This window comes from Rutilus rutilus, assembly GCF_951802725.1.
Source record: "Rutilus rutilus genome assembly, chromosome: 25".
NCBI classification, from domain to species: Eukaryota; Metazoa; Chordata; class Actinopteri; order Cypriniformes; family Leuciscidae; genus Rutilus; species Rutilus rutilus.
Genome location: NC_140229.1, coordinates 24,887,932 through 24,911,029, shown reverse-complemented (window position 1 = coordinate 24,911,029; position 23,098 = coordinate 24,887,932). Strand labels below are relative to the sequence as shown.

Genomic DNA, 23,098 nt, shown 5'->3' with positions numbered 1-23,098 from the left:
GATAGATAGATAGATAGATAGATAGATGACGGTATGACTATATGAATAGTCAACATTTAAAAAGTTATCATCATGAATCACAAGCACACTGTGAGATAGGTAGTTCACTCACAGCTTATAAAATTTACTGAGTGAGCTGACAATGTGTTTTCAATTACGCACCACGCCAGCGCGCCTACAGTGAGTGTTTGCATTTGCGTGTGTGTGTGTGTGTGTGTGTGACGTCACCCTCACATCTCTCTCTTTCGCTCTCCTCTCTGTGAGAGTGTTGCTGCTGAGTCTCAGTGCTGCAGTTGTTCTCCGAGTAACGGGACAGAGGTGAATTATCCCAGCTCACATGCCGTATGCGCGCGACTGCGAGGGAATAAAATGAATATTCACAAACAGCCGTGGACTAAACAGCGCTGAACAACAATCGAGCCCTCTCTCTTAACCAGACGCGAGCTTTTTAGTACTTTTTTTGAGGAGTTACTATTCAGTTTTGGAATAACTTTGTTGGAGTTCACTGTCACTACTGCAAGTAAGTATTTAATCTCAAGGTGTAATATATGAAAATGATACATGGGATGTGTTTTCCCCCGTATATTAAGTATGCATATGCAGCAAAAGCTAATTTCGAATCTCAGAAACAGTAACGCGTTGCAGTGTTCGGCACAAGAGGCTGAGGAACTGAAAAAAAATAATATATATATATATATATATATTTACCCTCTAATTAATGCATCCTCCATCATATTAGTTTAGTGATGCATAAATGAGAAGATATGAATCAGACCTTTTGTGTTTTTTTATAAAGCTTTTTAGGGGTATGCATAGGTACCACCCTGTTCCCAAAAGGTGTCAAACTTCAGTGTTTGCCCCAATTTACACTAATACCTCCCCCTCACTTCCACACAGACTAAACACTCACAAGAAGATGATAACATGTACCTAACAAAAGGGGAATTGTTTCATACTGTGTTGTGTGTAGGTACTGTTGTACCAACCAGTTCTGGTTTGAAATTCAGATTGATAGCAGTCAAAGATTCCTGGCCCTTCTGGCCGGCTCCCAAAATACACGCCTTGTAGTATCTTATTTTGCAGTAAACAGTATGAGTAGGTGTGTTTGGTACCGATCTGAGTGGACTGTGTAGGATAAAACGGAAAATCATGTCAAGGACTTCATTTATTTTCATTTCATTAGCATGTGTCATGATGTGGTCACACTTAGTTGTAGTAAGATTACACATGAAACCACAGTTAAGCTGCCTAATGGACTGTACATTTGATTTATTAGGCAATTGAACGGAACCTCATCAAAACTATCAGATAACTTAAATGGAAATTTAAGGATAAAGTTTAGACCAAAACAAAGCAAAATCTTCTATTTGACCTTCCTGGGATGCACTGTAAACCCTAACGCTCAAAATATTTAATTCGTTTGAGTAGGGTAAACTTAAATTGAACAAATTAGTTCAATCAAATTGACTTATGAGTTTTTTTTTTTTAAACTTTCTTTTTCTTTTGAGTTCATAAAACTGAAGTTTCTTTTCATTTAGACAAACTTAAACTTAGCTGAAACTGGGCTGGGATTTTAGCATTTACTGAACTAACTAGTTAAAGCTATAGCCAAGTTTCCTCTACTAAAAATATTTAAGTTGAGATCACATGATAATTTTAAGTTACATTTATGAATGAATTGGCTTACTCAAGTATTGCAAGTTAAGAGCACTTAAAATTCTTGCTTGCTTAAACTTTCCTTAAACTTAAAGGAATAGTTTGAAATGAAAATTCAGTCATTATTTACTCACCCTCAAGTTGTCTCAAACCTGTATGAGTTTCTGTCTTCTGCTGAACACACAAACAAGATATTTTGAAGAATGTCGAAAAAGATACTATGGAAGTCAATGGGGTCCATCGACTGGTTACGACATTCTTCAAAATATCATCTTTTGTGTTCGGCAGAAGAAATAAATTCATACAGTTTTGAAAAAACTTGAGGCTGAGTAAATGATGACAGAATTTTCATTTTGATGTGTTCTACATTTTTTTTTTTTTTTTTTTTTCATTCTTAGCTTATACAATTTTGATGTAACCGATTACCTTACTTTTTTTTTTTTAAGTTTTGTCAACTTATTCAGGTTTACATTGTGCAGTCAGGTGTATCTCAGACTTTTGATTGGTAGTATTTGTTTGAACCTAGTGTCAACTGTAGAGAGAAATACATGCAGAATGAAAGTAAAAATACAATTTATTTTTTTATTTTTTTTTTTTTTCTGCATTGTGCTCTTTTAAAATGGGTAGACTTAACATGTTTAGTGCCAAGGTTTTTGGTCTGACGCAAGCTAGACAGAGACAGGAAAGCCTCCCCTTTACAAAAAACACACATGGTACTCCATGGCCTCCCAGGTCAGGACTGGGAGCAGCTGTGGAGCCGATCGGAGCTGGGATGCCAGTGCTGGTTCCTGCCCTTCCTGCTGTGTGTCAGAGCTGCTGAAGGGAGATATCAAACTCCAAAATGTGTTCAGTGGCCTTCAATTATAGATGCAATGGCGCTTTCTAAATAAATAGGTCGAAATGGGCATGGCTGGGAGGTCCCGTGACTTGTTGCAAGTTTCGGTTCATGATTGTGCTCTATTGTGTGCTATTTTAATGGCCACCCAGTCAGTGGTATAAATAAGATATTGTATTTTGATATATGTGATCTTTTGAGATGTGTGGTTTGTTGCTTTGAATGTTGTAGTTGCAGATGTCAAAACAGTTTAGCTCAGCTATAAGGTTTATTGATTTCTAAACTGTTGGTTATCTTCATGGGATAATGATTTGTTGTGGTGTTGGTGTCAAGCTGTTATCTTTAGATTGTTTTATGACTTTAGTTTTGTTTTAGACTGGAGTTTATGGCGTCTAGTCTGGTTAACTTCAAAGACAAGCTCACTGTATGTATTGTGGCAGGCTGTTGTAACTGTGTGATGACTTGCTTACTTGTTGGGTGTATCACACACGCACACACACACACACACACACACACACACACACACACACACACACACACAATGGGGTGTATTCTATACAGTATATAAACAAATAAATAAAAAAAGGCATTTTGTAGGTGTAAAGAGAGAAAATAGAGAACATGAAAATTAATGTTTCTCCCAAACTCTGTTCTGATTTTTTTTTTTTTTTTTTTTACAATTTATTTTAACCACATTCAAGTAAAACATTTATGTAATACAATGATTTTTTTTTTTTTTTTTTTTACATGTCAGCTTGAATTAAAAGCAGTAAAATACATGATATATAAAATCAATACAATAAAATTATATTTACTGTAATATTAAGTTGCATCATAGTAATGAAAATATTATTTTCCCCACTGTGGTAGAGAATTATGAGAGGGGGTGGGGAATGGCATACTTAATGTTTATGAAAATAATGGTATAAAAGCCTAGAAAATGGAAATAATTATGAAAATAATTGCCTTATGCAAAAAAAGAAAAAAAGTAATGGTCTTAATAACGATCTTAATTTAATATTCAAAATCTACCTTCTTTAGAAAATATAACCTGTACTTGACTGGTTTTCTGAGAGTCAAAGACTAATCAGTAAAACTAGTATTTTAATAAGTTGCAAGTTATTTGTTTGTATTAAAATGTGTGTCTCACTTGGCATATAGCATATACAAGATGCATTGTCGGAAATGTTGGAGTGTGCAGCCCATATGAATCCAGGACACACCCATACACAACTGTGACACAACTGTGATCTCATCCAGCCTCATGGTTATGGGGGAAACTTGAGTTTAATAGTTCAGAAGAGTGCATTCAATCACCTTTTGGCTTCTTCCTCAAGTTTTCTTACTTTGATGTCAGTGAATACTCTATTTAAATGATCTGTCATGCTTGTAAAACAACATATCAAGTTCATTAGATCACATTCATTTGTGAATCCATCTTATTGCCCATTTAAGTAATCCTCGTAAAGCTTCAAAAGTCAAGATTATAATTGTTACTGCTAGTTAGCATGTTATAATTCGCTCAGTTCTAACCGATGCCAGTTTAATGAGAGCACGTTTAACTGGTTTCAAGTTGGGTGTTCTATAAAACAGTGAATGACACAGGAAGTCCCTCATCTCACGCGGAGATGTTGCCAAGAGAGTTGAGTCGAGAAGATTAACAAGAAAGAGTAACTTGTGTTGGGTACACGTTTGACCCTACTTGTAATATCCTTAAGAATGAAAACTGAGTAAACAATTTTGACATAGAAGGGTGTTTAAAATAACAGAACCACGTCATAAGGGCTAAAAGTAACTACATTAGAATAACAAATGCAGCTGCGGAGATGAATCACTAAGTTGACTGCCAATTAGCAGTATGTGTGTATAAAATGTCTTAATAACAAAAGAAAACTCGCAGTTCAAAGCAAACAGAGTTGTGGCTCCATGATTCACAACACCAAAATTGCCTCATTTGTGAAGGAAAACCTAATAAGAAATCTCAAAAATAAACATATTTACCCTCATGTTGTTCAAAATGACTTTCTTCTTCCATTTAATCCAAAAGGAGAGATTCTGAAGAAAGTTCACGCTGCTTCTCTGTAATGGTTTACATGTATTGATGAAACCAGGTTTGTCAATGATGATGGGTGACAACCATTGATGTGTGGTTGACGTCAAACCTGGTGTATTGGATCTTGACCATCTCATATTTGGTATGTTCCTCATGCAAATCCATTATATGGCTTTATACGACTTGGAATACAGTCATATAGGCTTATTTTATGATACTTTTATGCCGCTTTTTGTCATTTGTTTGAGCTTGAAAGCCCCTATATCCGTCCCAGTATCATTATTGTTCACTAAAACTATTCCTAAAACTAAAATGAAACAAAAATAAATTAAACCTAAATAGTAAAAAAAAAACACAAATGATACTCAGAATAAGACAAAAACTTTAAGAAAAAGGGAAAAAAAAGCAAATAAAAAAATAATATTATTATTACTATTGAAACTATAATATTATAAAATAACACTGAACATCCATTCCACTTTCATTTAGATTTTTAAGAGTAGTCAGGGCATTTCTATATTCCTTTCTGTTTCATTAAGAAAGATAGTCATATGGGTTTTGAATAAATGAAGACATAATTTTCAATTCTGGATTAACTATTCCTTTAATGGAGACAGATGGATACTTTACAGGATTGGTTATGAATACCACAAAAGTATAACCTCAAACTTACCACAAAATTGAACCCCCGTGACCCACTCTGAGCAAAAACTGAGCAATATCATGTCAGGGAGTAGTCATTTGGAAACCACTATAGCTTAAAAAAAAAAAAAAAAGAGCACAAAACAATTATGCTTGAGTGATGGGAAAAATTTGAAATAATCATTTATCCTATTTCCTTCATCCAAGTGAATTTTCCAAATGTTAATCATTGTGTTTCATAATGATTTTGGCAGCCATCTTGTGGGAGTCATTAGGTCTGATGATTGTTTTGCAAGGTTTTATAGCTTTCATGGAATATAAGAGCACTTTATAGGACCAGATGCTTCCTATCCAGGATTAAACACTGTTCTGCCATGACATTCCTATAATTCAGGGAGATAATGCCACCATACACAGCTAAGTTAACTTATAGGTTGATTGCATTCACCAAACAATTCCCATGTTCAGATCTAAAAATGATTGAACCATGAAGATCCAAATATAGATTCCATCATCTAGACTTTCTGAAGAACTGGAGGATTGAATGCTTGAATTGTGTGATATCTCACTATACACAGTACAGGTCTTCCGTGTCAACTGTCCATGTTAAGGTTGCTTTGTTTTGACAGTGACTCACATTATGGCAGACAAAAGTTATTTTCGAGTCAATCCTATACAAATCAGTCTGAACGATTAGACTTCAGCAAATCTGTCTGAATCTATGGAATTGATTCAGATTGGTGATGCATTTTGAATTTGATTCTTTGACTGTTTGTTGAAAACCATATTTAAGGGTGATTTTACATTTGGTTTAATTGTCATGCTATGTCCCTGTTTAACTCATGCAATGCAATTACAATTTGAACAGTTTTGATTGGATTTGGATTTTGGATTTGGATTATTTCAAACAGTGATGGAATGTAAACACAGCAACTCTGCATCAGATAATGCATGGATTGTGTAAATGATATTGCTCTACGTTTGTGCATTTGTGTTTCCTTTATTTGGTAAAGTGCTTTAGTCTGTGTCACTGTGTTTTACTGGTTACCATAGAAGTGCGATCAATCAATGCAAATCAAAGTATTTCGTTTCTCTGGGTTCCAAAATGAGTTGATGACATTGTGTTTTTAAATATAGTTACAAAATGAACTTTTAGCTGAGTGCACTCCAATGCCACCACAGCTGACCAGTCAGGTTTCAGAAATAGCATCAGAAATGGAATTAGAGGAAGTAGTTAAAATACTGAGAACTCTTTCCTTCCACCTTAATACAAGACAAACGAATGGTGATTCTCCATTAGTTTTCTGATGGCATCAATACGATAAGTCAATATGACATGAAGAGTACCTGAGGATGTAACAATGAAGAATTAGACACAAACAGTTGTGTAGGACATCCAGAGCTCTCCGTTGCCCATGTAGGACTGGCTCTACAGACCTGGATATCACAGATTTTTGCTCTATTTATGTGGCTTCTTAACTTTGGGAGGGGCCCTCCCACTGCCTCCCTTGGATCCCTACGTCTTTTTGGCGTGGTGTGCCACCAGACTAACCAACTCCATTCTCCAGAGGAGTGCCGCCACCAAGTGTTGCAAAGAGGCTTTTGCTGTAGCAATGCTGTAGATCAGGGATGTCCAATCCTGCTTCTGGAGAGCCAACGTCCTGCAGAGTTTAGCGCCAACCTGATCCAACACACGTGCCTGGAAGTCTGGTTCAGTGTGGCCATCCAGGAGCAGGATTGGACAACCCTTCTTTAGGCAGATTGATGAAGCCCTTACCACATTGAGCCATCAGAATTTGCTTTGTGCAATGTTAGGATGTCCTTCGCTGATTTGCACATAAGAGATACTCTCTTCCCTTGGGATAAAAATTATTTTGAAATACATCTGATCTCCAGGGTGTTCATGATTTTAGTCAAGTCTGACCTTGACAGACTGAACAATAGAAATGAACCGCAGAAAATGTTCACGTCAAAGAACCACACATATACGTAATCGCCACTGACTCAAGAGTGTTTCCCAGCTGGAGTGAACTTTTCTGGGAAGTTTGATTGGGCAAGCTCTTTAACACTGCAGAAACAAAATGAAAACTAAAGGTTCTTGGTCACTTTGCTTTTTAGCAGTTTGGCCATTTTGCGGTTTTGCTCACTTCTGTTTGAACCATGTTGTTAGGGTACTACTAACTAAATGGATATTTAGCAGGCTGGTTGGGTTTCAGGTTTAGGTGTAATCCGCTGGTTGGTAGAAGTGAGCTAGGTTAGGTTTTCCCATTTTCTCTTTTCATGTGTTTTAGATGAGAATTCAAGGCCACCTAACTTCTAGTACTGAACTAACATCTCAAGGCCAAAACAGAAACTGCCCAGAGGTCTCAGCAAGCTCTACTGAACTTCAAAACGATTTTGTAACAGTTCATTCACACATTTGTGGTGCAGATCAAACCCTTTCTTTAGGGGGATTTGATGCCTAACTTTAAACATGTTATGTTTAAGGATTGATGTTTCCAAATAAATGAATCAGGTTGTGGCTGGTTCTTTGTGATAAGCAATAACAAAGTAAGTTGGTACTGTTTTTGTATCATTTATGCAGTCATTATGTAATGTTGTAGCCTCTTCCTGAGGCTGTACGCAATACTTTTGATACTTAAGTATATTTTAAATCATTTACTTTTTTTTTTTTTCGGATAAGTACCTGTAACTTTTACTTCACTTTCCATGAAGGCATTTTTAATTTTACCCAAGTATGCCAATTTGGTGCTTTACGGAACATTGTGCTTCCCTTATTTAGGAGGCTTGTATGAGCCTAAGGGTGCTAGAGACAGTAGGTGAAAGAGACCATCAGCATATCTGCAACCGAGTCTGAGATAAACCTGAGGTTCAAGTCCATGGAAGAACATGTCAAAACAGGCTTTATGACACACAGAGTTTTGCTCCAGGCCAGGGGAACAAGTTTACAATGTTCAGACTGAAACAAACAACTTCCTCCCAAATTAGAAGTGTCTAATGAGGTCAGATGGATGTGGTTTCTCATGAAACAAAGCAGAAGTTAAACGATTGCAAAGCATATATTCGGCTGGTATAATAATAAATAGTATTGTATATATTTAGTTAGCATATAGAACAGTTGGTTACACTATTTTGATGGTCCACTTTAAACATTCTACTAACCATAAGTAACTTTGCAACTACATGTCAACTAACTCTCATTAGAGTGTTATTTAGTATACTATTAGGTTAGTTATAAAAGTTATAAAGTTACTTATAGTCTGAAGAATGTCTGTTAAGGAGCATCAAAATAAAGTGTTAGCAGAAATTAAGCAGACAGTCTACTTATACTGAGAGTTAGAATAAAGTGTTACCTAGAATTGCCCTCAAAACGTCGATGTGAATCCACCACCACTTTACCTGAGTTTCTGAATTCATCCTCCTCATTGTTTACAGCTTTCACATGCCTGCCTAATTATGGCATAAATTAGTAACATTTGTTTCTGAATCACATTGGAGTATTGCTTCACAGAGCCTATGCACTAATGCGAACAATTTATTCTTTGTAAAAATCCAGTTTCATTGTTTGGTTTTTTGTGTGTTTTTTGTGTGTTTTTTGTTTTTGTTTTTTTGATAGGATGGGTGCAGAACAATGCCTGCATTGTAATATCAGTCAGGCAAGGGACCAATACTGAAATAATTCAAGACTGGTGCCGTTGCTCGTTTCCTAACCTCATTCTCAGAAAGTTTTCCTGCAGAGTATCTATATTGCATATTATTGTTTGCTTGTGATGCTATTCAATATTGAGGATTAAGGTCTTTGTCTCATTTTTTTATTTTTTACCAAGATTGTCATTAATATGTCAGTGTTGGGTGTATTGAAACTACAATGGTGCCAAAAAGTATTTGGACACTTTAAACTATGTTTTAAAATAACACTGTATGAATGGTCAAAAGTAATTGCAAAAAGGCATCATTGCAAGAAGTCAAATTATTTCTGTAGGAAAGCTCATTTGGATGAATCAACTGGAAAATGAGAGAGTGCAAAGTGACTGTTAATTATTTGTATTAATTAAATTATGTAGACATTCTAAACACCGTTTAAAGAACAAGTGTTTACTTTCACATAATGTTTCCTTGAGTTGCAGTCTTGCACTGTTGTTTTAGCAGGAGATACAGCCAAACTGTGAAGATACAATGTTATCAAATGCACTCAGCCAAGGCCGTTCTGGAATTTCCTTTTCTCTGTCTTTATCCATTGAGGATGGGTTCAGCAACAGTGCTGAAACTGTGGCTTTGAGCATTGCTGCAGCTGAGAGAGGAAGTTCACAGACATTTGTGCACAGACCGCTCTTGTTCATTGCCTTTAGTTTAGCGAGATCAGAGGCCCGAGGCTATATGATAAAACACATTGACACACAATGACAGGATCTGTCTGTCTGTCTCCCAGCACTATGGACCAATGTGTGGTGATGATAGCTTTAGAAGTACACAATAACTGTGGAAAGGTCATCCACTCTTGCTTGGCATTTGAATTCTAAACAATTGATAGCATGCTGAGCCTGAGATAGCTGCATGTGAGCTCAAAGAAATGTCTGTTTTGAAGTTTTAATAGTTACAATAAATGGTTCTATTTAAGAAAAAGTGTTCAATGTTTCAATGCAACCAGGTTTTCAAACACAACCTAAAACGCACATTGTTTATTCAATTACATGTTGTTCAACTTTCTTCTGTGGAAAACAAAGTGTGCATTTTTGAGAATACCTTGGTCACACTTTTCAATAAGTGAAAGTGAGTGAGAAGGAAATTTCAATACATTTCAATACAAGTGACTAATAACTAACCTCACATGTATCGATGTTTGGCTTTTTAAGGATTAAAAGCTCTAGTCCCTATCCATTGTAATTGCTGGTAAAAGAACAACCCATTGGTAGGTTACTCAATGTATGTGTTGGTAAATGACAACATTTTCCATAAAGTAACTTCATGAATGCAATTTAAACAAATTTAGATATTGAGACTGAGATATTGAGACTGTAGACAAATGTTACCACAATGATTCTTGAAAAATAATGAAACCCTGCTGAACTTTACTGATTACTTTCTTACACATAATAAGGGTTAAATTATCTTGCAATGTCCAAATGGGGCCTGTTTCCTGTGTTGGGTGCTCAGTTCAGTCCTGCATTGATGTGTTTAATAGTTAGTTTTGAGAGTTAGACTCCCATGCTTCAGACTACCATTTTCCCCATTTGTGTGTTTATGCAAGCTGTAATTTTTTTTCAGTGTTTAGTTGGCCTTTCCTGGTCAACATTATAACATGCTAATAAAACAGGACCAGATGGAAACTGCATGCTAAAAAGCTGATATGTGAAACATTTCACTGTGTTCTGGACATACTGTTGAATTAAATAAGTGCCAGTTGTTGAGAGGTTTATTACCAGTTCATTTTTGTGGATGTAACATGCATTATAAATGCTCTTCTGCACTGTCACAAAAAAAAAAAAAAACATCACCACTTTATTTCAGAATGATGAACTATGGCTCTAAATCAATTGGCATCAATGCATGTGGATGGCAAGTCTACTGTGTATGGCATCAATGTGAAATTACATGCCATAAATAATGCAAGCCTTTAAGCCATATGTGACCTTTCATTAGATTTCAAATAATGCTGAAGCTCTAACACCTTTTTTGATATTTTTTTCAGAAACATAACCTTTCAGGATGGACGACGGACAATGCTACTACAATGAAACCATTGCCTTTTTTTACAATCGTAGTCACAAGTATCTGGCCACAGAATGGAACGCTGTAAGCAAGCTAGTGATGGGACTTGGGATTACAGTGTGTATTTTTATTATGCTAGCTAACCTGCTCGTGATGGTGGCCATCTACGTCAACCGCCGATTTCATTTTCCAATCTACTATCTAATGGCCAACCTAGCAGCTGCGGACTTCTTTGCGGGACTTGCCTATTTCTACTTGATGTTCAACACGGGACCCAATACGAGAAGGCTTACAGTCAGCACGTGGTTGCTTCGCCAAGGCCTCATCGATACAAGCCTAACAGCCTCAGTTGCTAACTTGCTAGCTATAGCCATTGAGCGCCACATAACTGTGTTCCGCATGCAGCTCCATACCCGCATGAGCAATCGACGAGTAGTTGTAGTTATCGTCATCATCTGGACCATGTCTATCGTCATGGGCGCCATTCCTAGCGTGGGCTGGAACTGCATCTGTGCCATAGATACTTGCTCCAACATGGCCCCCCTCTACAGCAACTCCTACTTGGGCTTCTGGGCCATCTTCAACCTGGTGACCTTCGTGGTGATGGTCGTTCTTTACGCTCACATATTTATGTACGTACGTCAGCGAACCATGAGGATGTCCCGGCACAGCTCAGGTCAACGGCGGAACAGGGACACTATGATGAGCTTGCTGAAAACTGTTGTGATTGTATTGGGTAAGTTCTGCTTTCATTCAGGGTTTCATCATTAGTACTTTAGGCTTGGAGGGCCAACACCCCTGCTGAAAAATCCAGCATAAACCAGCATGAATTCCATGTTGCTTGTTTATTAGAGCTGGTATAGTGCTTGTTCTTAAGAAAGCAGAGCTGGTGTAGCAGGTCCAACAGCAACCAGCATCCCATGCTGGTCCCAGCATGCAAATCCTTATTCTGTTGAACAACAGTGCTGGATTTGTCTGCAGGGGTCCTGCATAGTTTAGCACCAGCTTTCCCCAGCATGGGATGGTGGTCCTCCAGGGAAAAATTGGACAACTCTGCACTAGCATTATAGACCCTGATTCCAACCCTGCTCTTGGACGGTCACCGTCCTGCAGAGTTCAGTTCCAACGCTGCTACAGCACACTTCCCTGTTATGTTCAAGTACTCTTGAAGAACATGATGAGCTGGTTCAGGTGTGTTTGATTGGGGTTGGAACTAAACTGTAGGATGGAGGCACTCCTAGATCAGGGTTGGACACCCCTGATATAGTCTAGATGGCCTAAATGCTAACAGACACAAACTCAAACTTGTAATTTTGTTGGGCATTTGAAGACATTTTCATTATTTTAGGACAATATTTTAGTAATTAGTTCCTTTTTCTTCATATGAAGCAATTTGAAATGGTGCATCCAAATTCGAAACCAGCTAATGCTGTCTGAATAGATGAGGAACTTTGTTCAAACTTAGTTTGTTCAAACAAACGGTGCGACCATTAAAAAGTGTGTATGAATGTGTGTAGTATAAATTAAATATGGATGTACTTCATCCCTCATGTTGTCATTATCATGTGACCAACCAGAATCAGATTAATTGCTTCACTGTCATTCACAAATCCTTTCCCATGGTGTCATAGTAAAGTGTCCACTGGATGCACACTTCGTGGGCCATCTGTGGGCCATCTGAGTACTTTTTCACCTACTATATAGTGGGGAAGTAGGTATATCTGAACGCAGTGTGGGTCAATTCTCACACTCTTTTACTTGCAGATAGATCTACATCAAAATAGCTATCGTATCCTTTGGTGCAATCATAAGCAGATGGCCAAAAACCACAATGACTTGATCAACAAACAAACTGCCCTCACTGATTTTTATCTCATTTTTAAATGTTGGGAAAAAATCATAAAGGTCAATACTCTTGACCACTAAATCTTTGCAAAAAAGCACATGAAACGATTTTTTGGTCAACCGCGTTGTGAATATGAGCATCATGGAGCCAAATTGCATATGTTCTCTGAGAATCTGTCCTTTAATGATGTCACTATGACATGGAGATTTGCTCTGGGGATCAATTCACTCTCTACAATTGCTGTTCACACTCATTTTTTTTTTTTTTTTTTGGTGCGATTACATTTGTCCACTTCCTGTCAAGGGAGGTCCTTTAATGATACAAATTTACGCACCAGGCTCCAAGTTGTGGTTCAAAATAACCAAAAGCCCATATATATATATATATATATATATATATATATATATATATATATATATATATAAGCAGCTTTACTTAAATGCTACGTAATATGTTACCCTTCACTCTATTGTGCCAACCTTCAAGTCGACGAACAATGTAGCCCTTGAGTAGGCTGAGGAACCGTCATAGTGGTCTTGCGGCCAGTTCCACTGTTTGCCTTGCACTGCTTCAGTGTCATGCCTCGCCGGCTCCCCCAGCGAAGCCTGGCCTGGATGAAAAGGAAGCCAGTCATGGTGCTGTGCAGGAAACAGTACTGTTGTTGTTTGGACCAGGCAGAGCTTGTCTCGAACCTCTATGGGTCTGGATGAAAGCAAGGTTTGTAGACTGTGATCTCACCCTGGAGATAATAGATGTATATGTGGTAATTACAGTGTATAATTAATGTTTAAATAATAGAATCCTTCAAATGATACTATGGAACAATTTTTTTTTTTTTTTTTTTGGTGTATATGACTTGCTATATAGTTATAGCTATAGGCCAAATAGCACTTATTCTGACTTAAGTCACACTTTATTTTAAGCAGTCTTTGTTACAGTGTAATTATACATTTAAGTACTGAGTAATAATAATCAACTACATGGACTTACTATAGGGTTAGTTAGTATGGAAGCTTGTTTCTGCAACAGAGTAAAACATTTAAAAAGGAAATTGTGACTTTCTATCTCACAATTATGACTTTTTTTTTTCATCTCGCAATTCTGAGATAAAATAAAGTATGATATGATATATTTATGATTTAAAGTCACAATTGTGAGTTTTAAAGTCAGAAATGTGTGATTATAAACTCGCAATTCTGACTTTTTCTCAGAATTGTATGTTTATATCTGTCAATTCTGATTTTATAACACGCAATTGGGAGATATAAAGTCAGAATTGCATGATATAAAGTCGCAGTTGCGTGTTATAAAGTTTATTTTGTGAGATATAAACTCGCAATTCTCGCGATTCTAATTGGCAATTGGGAGTTTATATCTCACAATTCTGAGAAAAGATGTCAGAATTGCGAGTTTATTTCTCACAATTGCAACTTTATATCACTCAATTCTGACTTTATAACACGCAATTTCGACTTTATATCATGCAATTCTTACTTTATATCTTGCAATTCTGAGAAATAAAGTCAGAATTGCAAGATGTAAACTCAATTATCTTTTAAAATGTTTTATTCTGTGGCGGAAACAAGCTTCCATAGGTTAGTGGTTAGGGTTAGTTGCATGTAATTATGCCTAATTTATAATTATTAGCAACTAAATGTTTCATATGTAACAATGACGCTGTAAATTATAGTGTTACCCTTACTATTCAGACTAATCTGACTAACTAAATGTGCCCTGGATTTCTGAGGATATTATTAATGCTCGTAAACATTACTCTCTGGTTTAGTGAACGTGTGTCAGGCTGAGAAAAAAAGAGAAAAGGAAAAAAAAAATAGTATTCAGTATTTGTTGGGTATGTTTGTATACTTCGTTAGGAAAATAAATAGCTTTGGTCTGATTAAAATCCCTAAACCGAAATATTAATTATTAAATGTATTTGTTTGTTTGCCTGTTTGTTGCCAGTATGTCAGACAACAAAACAAATCATTGATTGAATTAAGAATAATGCAAGTTAAAAAGATTGAGGTTATCTAGTCTTCCAATCCAATGAGACATTTTTCATATAAAAGTCTTAAAGGTACAGTACAGCAGTTTGTGTATTGTGTAAACTGGTAGTGTACATTAAACAAAATACTATACATGTTCCTCACCTCTGTCTCTTAGTTACTTAATTAGTTCTTCATTATCCTGTGTGCAGTCCATATAAACTGTGAATGCTCCAGGATCTATGGAACAACAGAGACGTAACAGAAACGTTCGCTGGAGTTATAGGTGGACTTTAGGAAACAAAATCAAAGGCTAAAGTGTAGAATACAGCCTCTTTAAAATAGAGCCTCTATTCCTCGGCTTTGTCTGTATTAGAGTTCATTGTAATTTCCAAAAATTCTCTTTTGTCCACTACATTCATCATATCCATTAATTATAAATGACTTGAGCTTGTTCTGTCAGACCAGGTGCTTGTTTTTCTAGTGAGATCTGCTGTAACATCACTGTGTAAAGCAATGATACCAGTCCAGAGTTTCATGATATATCCACCAAAAAGAACTTTCCAGGAAACAATGAGACTCTGCTTCTCCCCACACTTACAAATAACTTCCACAAGCTAAAATGAAATCAGTTTTTGTTACTCCTCAAAGGCATGATTCATCCATTGTTGAGAGTTACTCAAGGGCGTATGAAGTATATTTGAATAACATAGTTACAGTGATGATGAAATCATTGGATCAGTTTCCGCTCCTCAAGAAAACGAGACATCAGGACTCGTGGGGTGTAGAACAGCAGGGTGTTTCATTCTGAACACATTTTGCCAGTGTTGAATTTTCATTTTCAGGCCATTGTTTCTTGCCTTATCAGCATTACTGGATCACATGACATACTCAGATATGCTTACATGGCATACAGATAATATTTGGGACAAAAAACACATGTTATTTTTTTTCTTTTCTCATCCTAGTTTCTTGGAGGAAGTGACCAGTTCTGAAATAAAAACATAGATTATGATTAGCTGACCGTTGCATCTAATAAATAAATATTTTGTTGATTTTACTGGCATCTTGCCCCTTGAATCTCAGAAACTGCCGTAATCATGATTCCTGAGAAATGTAAACATCACAGCCCATGAAGCAGTAAATCTGCATATCTTCTTCTCAACCATCCTTTAAAATGGTGTTAAATCATTTCTTCAACTATGTCAGACATAAACAACAAGCAACTGCCATATCTTGTTATGCAAGTGATGGCTTGAATATCAGCTTCCTATTCACAAATTCAATCATGAAGTCAGTATTAAATTGCGTTCACAGCTCAACCCGATTCACTTCCATATGGAAGCTTGTTTCCGCCACGGAATGAAACAATTTAAAAGATAATTATGACTTTTTATCTCACAATTGTGACTTTTTTTCTCTCGCAATTCAGACTTTTTTTTATTTTTTTTGAATTGTGAGATATAAGGTCCAATTCGAGGGAAAAAAATAACTTTTTTTCTCAGAATTGCGAGCCATTAACTTTATAACACGCAATTGTGAAAAAAAAGTCAGAATTGTGAGATAAAAAGTCACAATTACAAGCTTCCATACTTCTATAATTACTTTGTTTCCATCAAAAAAAGAAAGAAAAAATCAGCACAAAACACTGTCATCTAATACTGAATAAACACATAAAATATCAGTTGACTTTTTTTATTTGAATGAAACATAGACTCCCCCAGTTCCGATTCCCCAGAAATTCCAAGGAAAAGCTAACTGAAGTGGGAGGGCAGAACAAATGCCCGTGCTCTTGGCAAGTCCTCCAGTCTGGAATCTGCTATGCAAAGCATGCACTAAGCACTTCCACAGGTGTCTCTGTCTCACTGAGTTCCCATCACCCTCCTGCTAATGCTGCATATTTTCGACCACAAACATTTGACCATGTGTTGTGGTGTTTGCCACGAAAAAGATAGCACTTGTTTTGCAGAGATAACTTTTACTCGTGGGTGGATAATGGTGATAGACACTGATTAGTTCTGCATTCTAGATTTTAAAGATTACATGATGGTTGTTGAATTTGAGTCAATGTTTGTCATGTGACAGTGAATCATGCAGTGTTGTTGGAAGCAGCAGATAGAGGCTGTAAAATTACTACACAAATCAATATCATTTCTGACAAGTTGCTCAAATAACAAATTCTATTTTTAGTCTCATAAAACATGGAAGTTAAAAGTTATGATGATTTGCAATTTACATGAAATACAACTTGCTGCTTAACCGTAGTAACTATGTTGCACGTCTGCAGTTCGAACCACATTGGTTCAACAATAAAACTATCGTTAATGATGTAATAACATCTTCTAATTAATCGGTTTGAGATCAAATTAATGTGGGGTTATTGTTGTAAATCTGTGACACGGCTTCTGTGGACTACTTAGCTATTTTTTGTTAATAAAAACTATTGGTTTGCCGTTGTTTGTTAGGCCGCATTTACATTACATGGTTGAGACCCAATTCAGATTTTTTTATATATGACCCATGAACGTGTAAGCAGGAAAAAAAACACACATCGATGCCGATATTCTCAGGTCGGTTTCAAGCCTCATTCATATGTGGAAATAAATCTGACATGCAATGGATACGTGCATTTGCATCTGCCATGTAAGCGGACAGATCGTACGTCATTGAAAAAGTGACGGTGGCAAATCACGTCAACTCCGGTAAACATTAAACGCGATCACATGACTCTTTTCAAAGGCACAATGGAGGACGAAGGCTCATGCTGAAGTTTTATGTCTTTTGAGCCATTGGGGCGAAGAGACAGTGACTTTTAAGGATGGTGCGGAAAACATTTCATTTGTGTCCGTTGCTGTTTTTCCTTCTTTTTTGGCCTAAGCTTTTCCATGTCAGTATAGGAACTAGCCACCAGGGTGGTTCCCCGGAACTAATCTTTCCCTCAGGAACATTTTCCTGGTTGCATTCGCACCGCAAGTAGGAACTGTGAAGTGACGTAAGCTGCGCTTACTGTAACTTTTATTTAGAAAAATTAAAATACAAAGAAATACAAAATCATGTTTGGCTTGTTCCCCTCAAAGTTGTGTTGGATTTTCTCCTCAGCGTGAAGGTTAAGAGGCCCATCTTTCACTGTTTCCCATGTTTGTAGAGTTAGTTTCTGAAGTAAATATATAGGCTATAATCTGTGTTTACACAGCTTCTCTTTTTTTTTTATAGCGGGCGCTGTGTTTCACATGTGTTCGGCCAATCAGAGTCACTAACGTCACTGTAGTTCCTATAGTGCTGGTTTAGACCCGACTCTGAAGTAGGAGCTAAATGAGTTCTTCCAAAAGGAGTTCCTAGAACTAAATTCGTTCCTAGTTCCTGCGGTGCGAACACGCCAAAAATGGATACTTCTGCCAATAGTTCTAGGAACTATGAAAAGGTTCCTCCGGTGCGAAAGCCCCTTATGTCTACCTTGGCTTGTTTCGCCAAGTGTATAGTGTAAATGCAGATGTTGGATATAGGTCACTTTTAAAAGAAGATTATAGTCAACCAATTGTAATTGGGCATCAACTGCAGTGTAAATGTGGCCTTAGTACCTTACAATTACACATTAGTACCTAAATGGTACATATTAGAACCTTTTGAAAGGTGTTGTACAATTTGTGTTATTTTGCGCAAGACGTTTTTTTAAAAGTTGAACTTCTGAGCGGAGAATGCCATGTCATGTGCAAGATTCTGCAAAAGATCCGAGTCCAATTGTCCAACACGTCTGTCTAGAACATGTTTAATAAACACCGGAAGATCAGTGGAGTGGAATGCAAAAACACATTCTGCATCAGTTGCCCTTGACGAGACTCTAGAACTCTCCAGCACCAATTGAACACACTAAAAATATAAAGTGGTTATTATTGTGTTGTAGATCACACTTTAGTTTAGGGTCCAATTCTCACTAACTATTAACTATGACTTTTCCTTAATAAACTCCTAATTCCTACTTATTAATAGTTTGTAAAGTTAAGTTTAGGTATTCGGTAGGATTAAGGAATGTAGAACATGGTCATGCAGAATAAGGTATTAATATGTGCTTTAATAAACAGCCAACATCCATTGATATGCATGCTAATTAGCAACTAGTTCATAGTGAGAATTGGACTCTAAACTAAAGTGTTGTAAACATGCTGAATAACCAGAAAAACAATAAATCGCTTGGCTTCTACTTTCCAATAGAATCAAGGCATGAAACCGTGTTATCCTTTAGATATGGTCAGGCCCTTGCCTTTGTCAAGGAAAGCCAAAAAATACTTCCTAGACAAACCCAACATTCATGTGACTTGGCAAAGTAATTTCGCCTCTGAACCTGAATCTCTTGCAGTGTTCGTCTGAACACCCCAGTCATTGTGCCTGATGGTGTTAATAAGCATTTGTGGAAGTAATACATCGAAATCCTTCTCTAAGATGAAGCAAGGCTTTGAGCAGCTGCCAATTTAAGCTGCTTATTCAGCTTGTAAGTGGAAGAGAGCTTTAATGGAGGGTGAGGGGTGTCTTTACGGCCCTGTTTGTACCCAACCAATATCCTGTAGTTACGACATACAGAATCTAGGTTGAAATATCATAGCATTACCAAAAAAGCAATACTCCTTTAAAACTGAAATGTTTATTTGTAAGCATGAATCCATGAAGCATTTGGGGAATGATTCGTTTTTGAGGTCCAACGTTCAAGGCTTTGAAGTCTTTCTAAACAGCAGTTTCAGTCAGTCTAAACTTGCTCAGTTTTACTCCGTTTTAACTCGTCCACACCCATGGTATTGGCTTTCTTTGTATGTCCGTGAAGCACTGGGAGGAATACTTACCCCAAACACCCAGTTATCCATCAAACTAATTGTTATTACATAAAACGCACTTTAAGGATACAGTGCATCTAATTATTACATCTAGTTGTAAGCGGAAATGTGGTATCACATCACAATTATGCCACTTACAGAATCACTCAAAAGGGCTGAATTAAATCAAAATGGTGTTGTGGTGGATTCAATTCCAATTTAACCAATGTCGAATTTCATCCTAAATTAGATAACATAAATATTACTTAGCAAAATCTAGTTAAATGTTTCTGAGAGAGCATGTCATCAGTAGATTTACTGTATGCTATAACAGCAGGCTGACAGATGTGATATCGCAGTTCACCACAGTATAAGACCAAATTATTTGATTTTAAGTCGGGATCGAGTCTGAATCCACATGATCCCGACTCCTGAGTCCAAGGACTAACAAGGACTCGGAGTCCTGAACTCGACCAAGACCATAACATTTCTGGGATTTTTCTCTCTACCAAAACAAGCTGATTCTCTGTTTCAAATTAGTTTTCTGAGATGTTCGTGTAGAAGAAGCTCTTGATGCCGCTTCCATTCTCACAGCTGAACCCACAGTGAAAGTGCTTGTGATGGAAATCATCTTCGTTTCAAGGATATATTTTTATTTAGAGATTCATTATTCTCAGAAGAACTATGAATCTAAAGTGGCATCAAGTTTCCGAGTAAAACCAACTGGACGTTTGGGTTTGGGGAACAGTATTGAGGAAAATACGGTTTCGTCTTTGACGTACAAAAGTATCAGAATCTCTCACTTCAAACGCAGTCTTCAGTCCCCCTCGTTCACGTCTCTGGTGGGTTTGTTCAGAGAGAGCAAAACATGTGGCAAAGCCATGCTGGAAACAGCTTGCAGTTTATCTAACGGCTGAGAGTCTCCACATAACTTTCTAGTGATGTCAACCATTCAAGAGCAGCTGCGTTTGACTTAAAGAAGAGTAGTGCTTTTGCAAACGTATTTCTATCTTGCAAAATAACAACTGTGGCCAAAATGTTCTTTTTCAGTAAACATGTTTTTGTTTGTCGAAGTCATGTTAGGTTAGATTCATAAGGAAAGGATATGAAAGGAGAAGTTTGGCACCAATTAAATTTACTATAGGGATTTTTTTTAAGCACTGGGATGCCTGCCTGCCCTTCTGTTAGTAATGGAAACGCTAGATATTCATTGCCTTATATTATGAGATAGGCTCTATCCAAAACTTAGTCTACTGCCTATATAGGGAACTACCTTCTAAGACAGCATCCCTGAAGGAAACCTTCAAATCCTGTCTTCACACGAATCACATCTTCACTTGCAATTGGTTTCAATTCCATTTGCTGTTAGCATGTTGCTAAGCTAATGCTATAATACTATAAAGTATGGAAATATATCACACAAATATTGGCTAAAATAGATACGTTTTAATTGGACTATGAATACTTTTCAGCATTTAATACATATATTTTTAAACAACATTTCTATTACATTGTCCCTTATAACAATAGCAGTATTATTCAAGTAAATTTTATTATTAAATATAAATTATAAACGTAAGTAAAATTTAAGTATATTTTCCTCGTATAGGCTACTTTATGTATGCTCACTTATAAGTGAGTTGTAAGTGTACTATTTCAGTTCTCCTTGGGACTAAATTTGGCCACTTTTTAGTTTATAAATGTATACGTTTAAGTGCACTTTAACTCTTTCCCCACCAGCGTTTTTTAAAAAGGTTGCCATCCACCGCCAGCATTGGATCATTTTCACACAAGTTGCTTGGCTCCCAGAATATTTTGTTGTTGTAATATCTTAACATGCAATATATCAAAAGAAATAACAGAGCCTCTGCTTAAAAATTGTCCTCTTTTTTATCAACAGTTGAATGTGAGTAAGTTTCATTAAAAAAGCAAAATTTTGAGCAAAAAGCGGAGAAAATCGCATTTTTGTAAAAGACTACGCCTGGATTGGATTCAGAACAATTATCAAAACATGGATCAAAAGATAGAGTAGATCGCATTCATCAACACCCCCAAAGCTTCACAGTCCTGTAGCTCGTCCTGGGTCGACATTTCATTTGGTCAGTCTTGATTTATGTACTGTTTAATATTGCTGATCACGTTGGTATTGCTTGTTTCTGCTGCTTCTTCACATGTATTTTTATCAGAAGATTCAGTACTCGATCAGAAGATGTGCAATAGCGCCCCCTACTGTAAGTAAGCAATAAGGTACAAGAGGCTGTGACGTATCCTGAATAAAAGTATTATTCCTCGCTCCTCCCCCTTCATGATTGTACACGCCCCCTACTGCTGATTGGCTACAAGTGTGTTGTACTGCTCGGTCCGATCCACTTTCAAAAGCATTTCTCAGAAATCTCTTAGTGCACAGTCAAAGTTATTGAGCTTGACTGTGCTACTTTCACACATTGTACTTTTTACAATACATCCTGCAATTTCCTCAAATGAATTGCATCCATTTCCTTTTGTTTTTCAGGTGCTTTTATTGTGTGCTGGACGCCTGGTTTGGTGCTTCTCTTGCTGGACGTGGTCTGCACCAATTGCAATATCCTGACCTATGAGAAATTCTTCCTCCTTTTAGCGGAATTCAACTCTGCCATGAACCCTATCATATACTCCTACCGGGACAAGGAGATGAGCGTCACATTCAAACAGATCCTGTGCTGTCAACGTCAGGAGAACGTGAACGGGACTGTGGAGGGTTCAGACCGATCCGCGTCCTCCATCAACCACACGGTCCTGAGCGGGGCTCACCATAATGACCATTCAGTGGTCTGAGCTTCTACAGGGGCCAGGATCGACATAGTATAAGCAAGCAGAGACTGTGAAAAAGGCATTTTCATCAGCAAAAGACTTTTCTGTCTTCATAATGTTTTGTCACTATATTGGACTATTTAAAGGCTAATCCAAAAGGATTTAAGTAGCCAGTTTAACACAAATCATATTTGTTCCCGTAATGCCTTAAGTATGGTAAAAGGTTGGATGAGTATATTGGCTAGTTGTAATTTTTTGGCCAGATTGTTGTAAATCGAGGAGTTTTTTTTGTCTTGTACAGCAGGTGTTGAAGTGAAGGACGTAGTGAAGTATCCAGTGAATCTGCACTAGAAAGAAAGAGTGCATGTAAGGGACCACTGGGAAATAAATTTGGTAAACTATGCGAAGTACTTGATTTTTTTTTTTTTTGCACTGCAGGTTCATCCCTTTGATACCAAGCTGGCACCAAATATAATACCCCAAAAAATATTTCTTTCAGCCCATTGAATGATTAAGGGGTCCAAGGGGCTGAGAATGGAGATGAATGCTTGAAATTGAACATGATGAGGAGTATTAAATATTTATGTGAAGCTGGGTAAACTTATACCTCAGTAACTTGAAACAGCTTAATATACGCAACTTGGCTTTATATCTTTCCTGACACAAAAATTGCCTTATCTGTTGGTTATATCATTCCCAGTAATTTTCAATAGGGATCAGCATCCGTGCCTTATTACTATATATATATATAAATATTAATATCTGACACATTTTTATGAA

At 37.0% G+C, this 23,098-nt stretch overlaps 1 protein-coding gene across 1 annotated transcript; it reads left to right on the top strand.

The window, feature by feature from the left end:
• Nucleotides 1–283: 283 nt before the first annotated feature.
• On the top strand, nt 284–22,721 carry lpar1 (lysophosphatidic acid receptor 1). The gene is made up of 3 exons (XM_084400940.1): nt 284–520; nt 10,876–11,631; nt 22,041–22,721. Exons 2-3 carry the CDS (start codon nt 10,893–10,895, stop codon nt 22,340–22,342), a joined length of 1,041 nt encoding a protein of 346 aa, XP_084257066.1. The 5' UTR covers nt 284–520; nt 10,876–10,892; the 3' UTR covers nt 22,343–22,721.
• Nucleotides 22,722–23,098: the final 377 nt, after the last annotated feature.

What these genes read in the sequence shown, in the direction of transcription:
- lpar1 (XM_084400940.1), top strand. Translation starts at nt 10,893, where the DNA reads ATGGACGACGGACAATGCTACTACAATGAAACCATTGCCTTTTTTTAC. An exon ending in AACTGTTGTGATTGTATTGG is followed by an intron (nt 11,632 to 22,040) that starts GTAAGTTCTGCT and finishes TTTGTTTTTCAG; the next exon opens with GTGCTTTTATTGTGTGCTGG.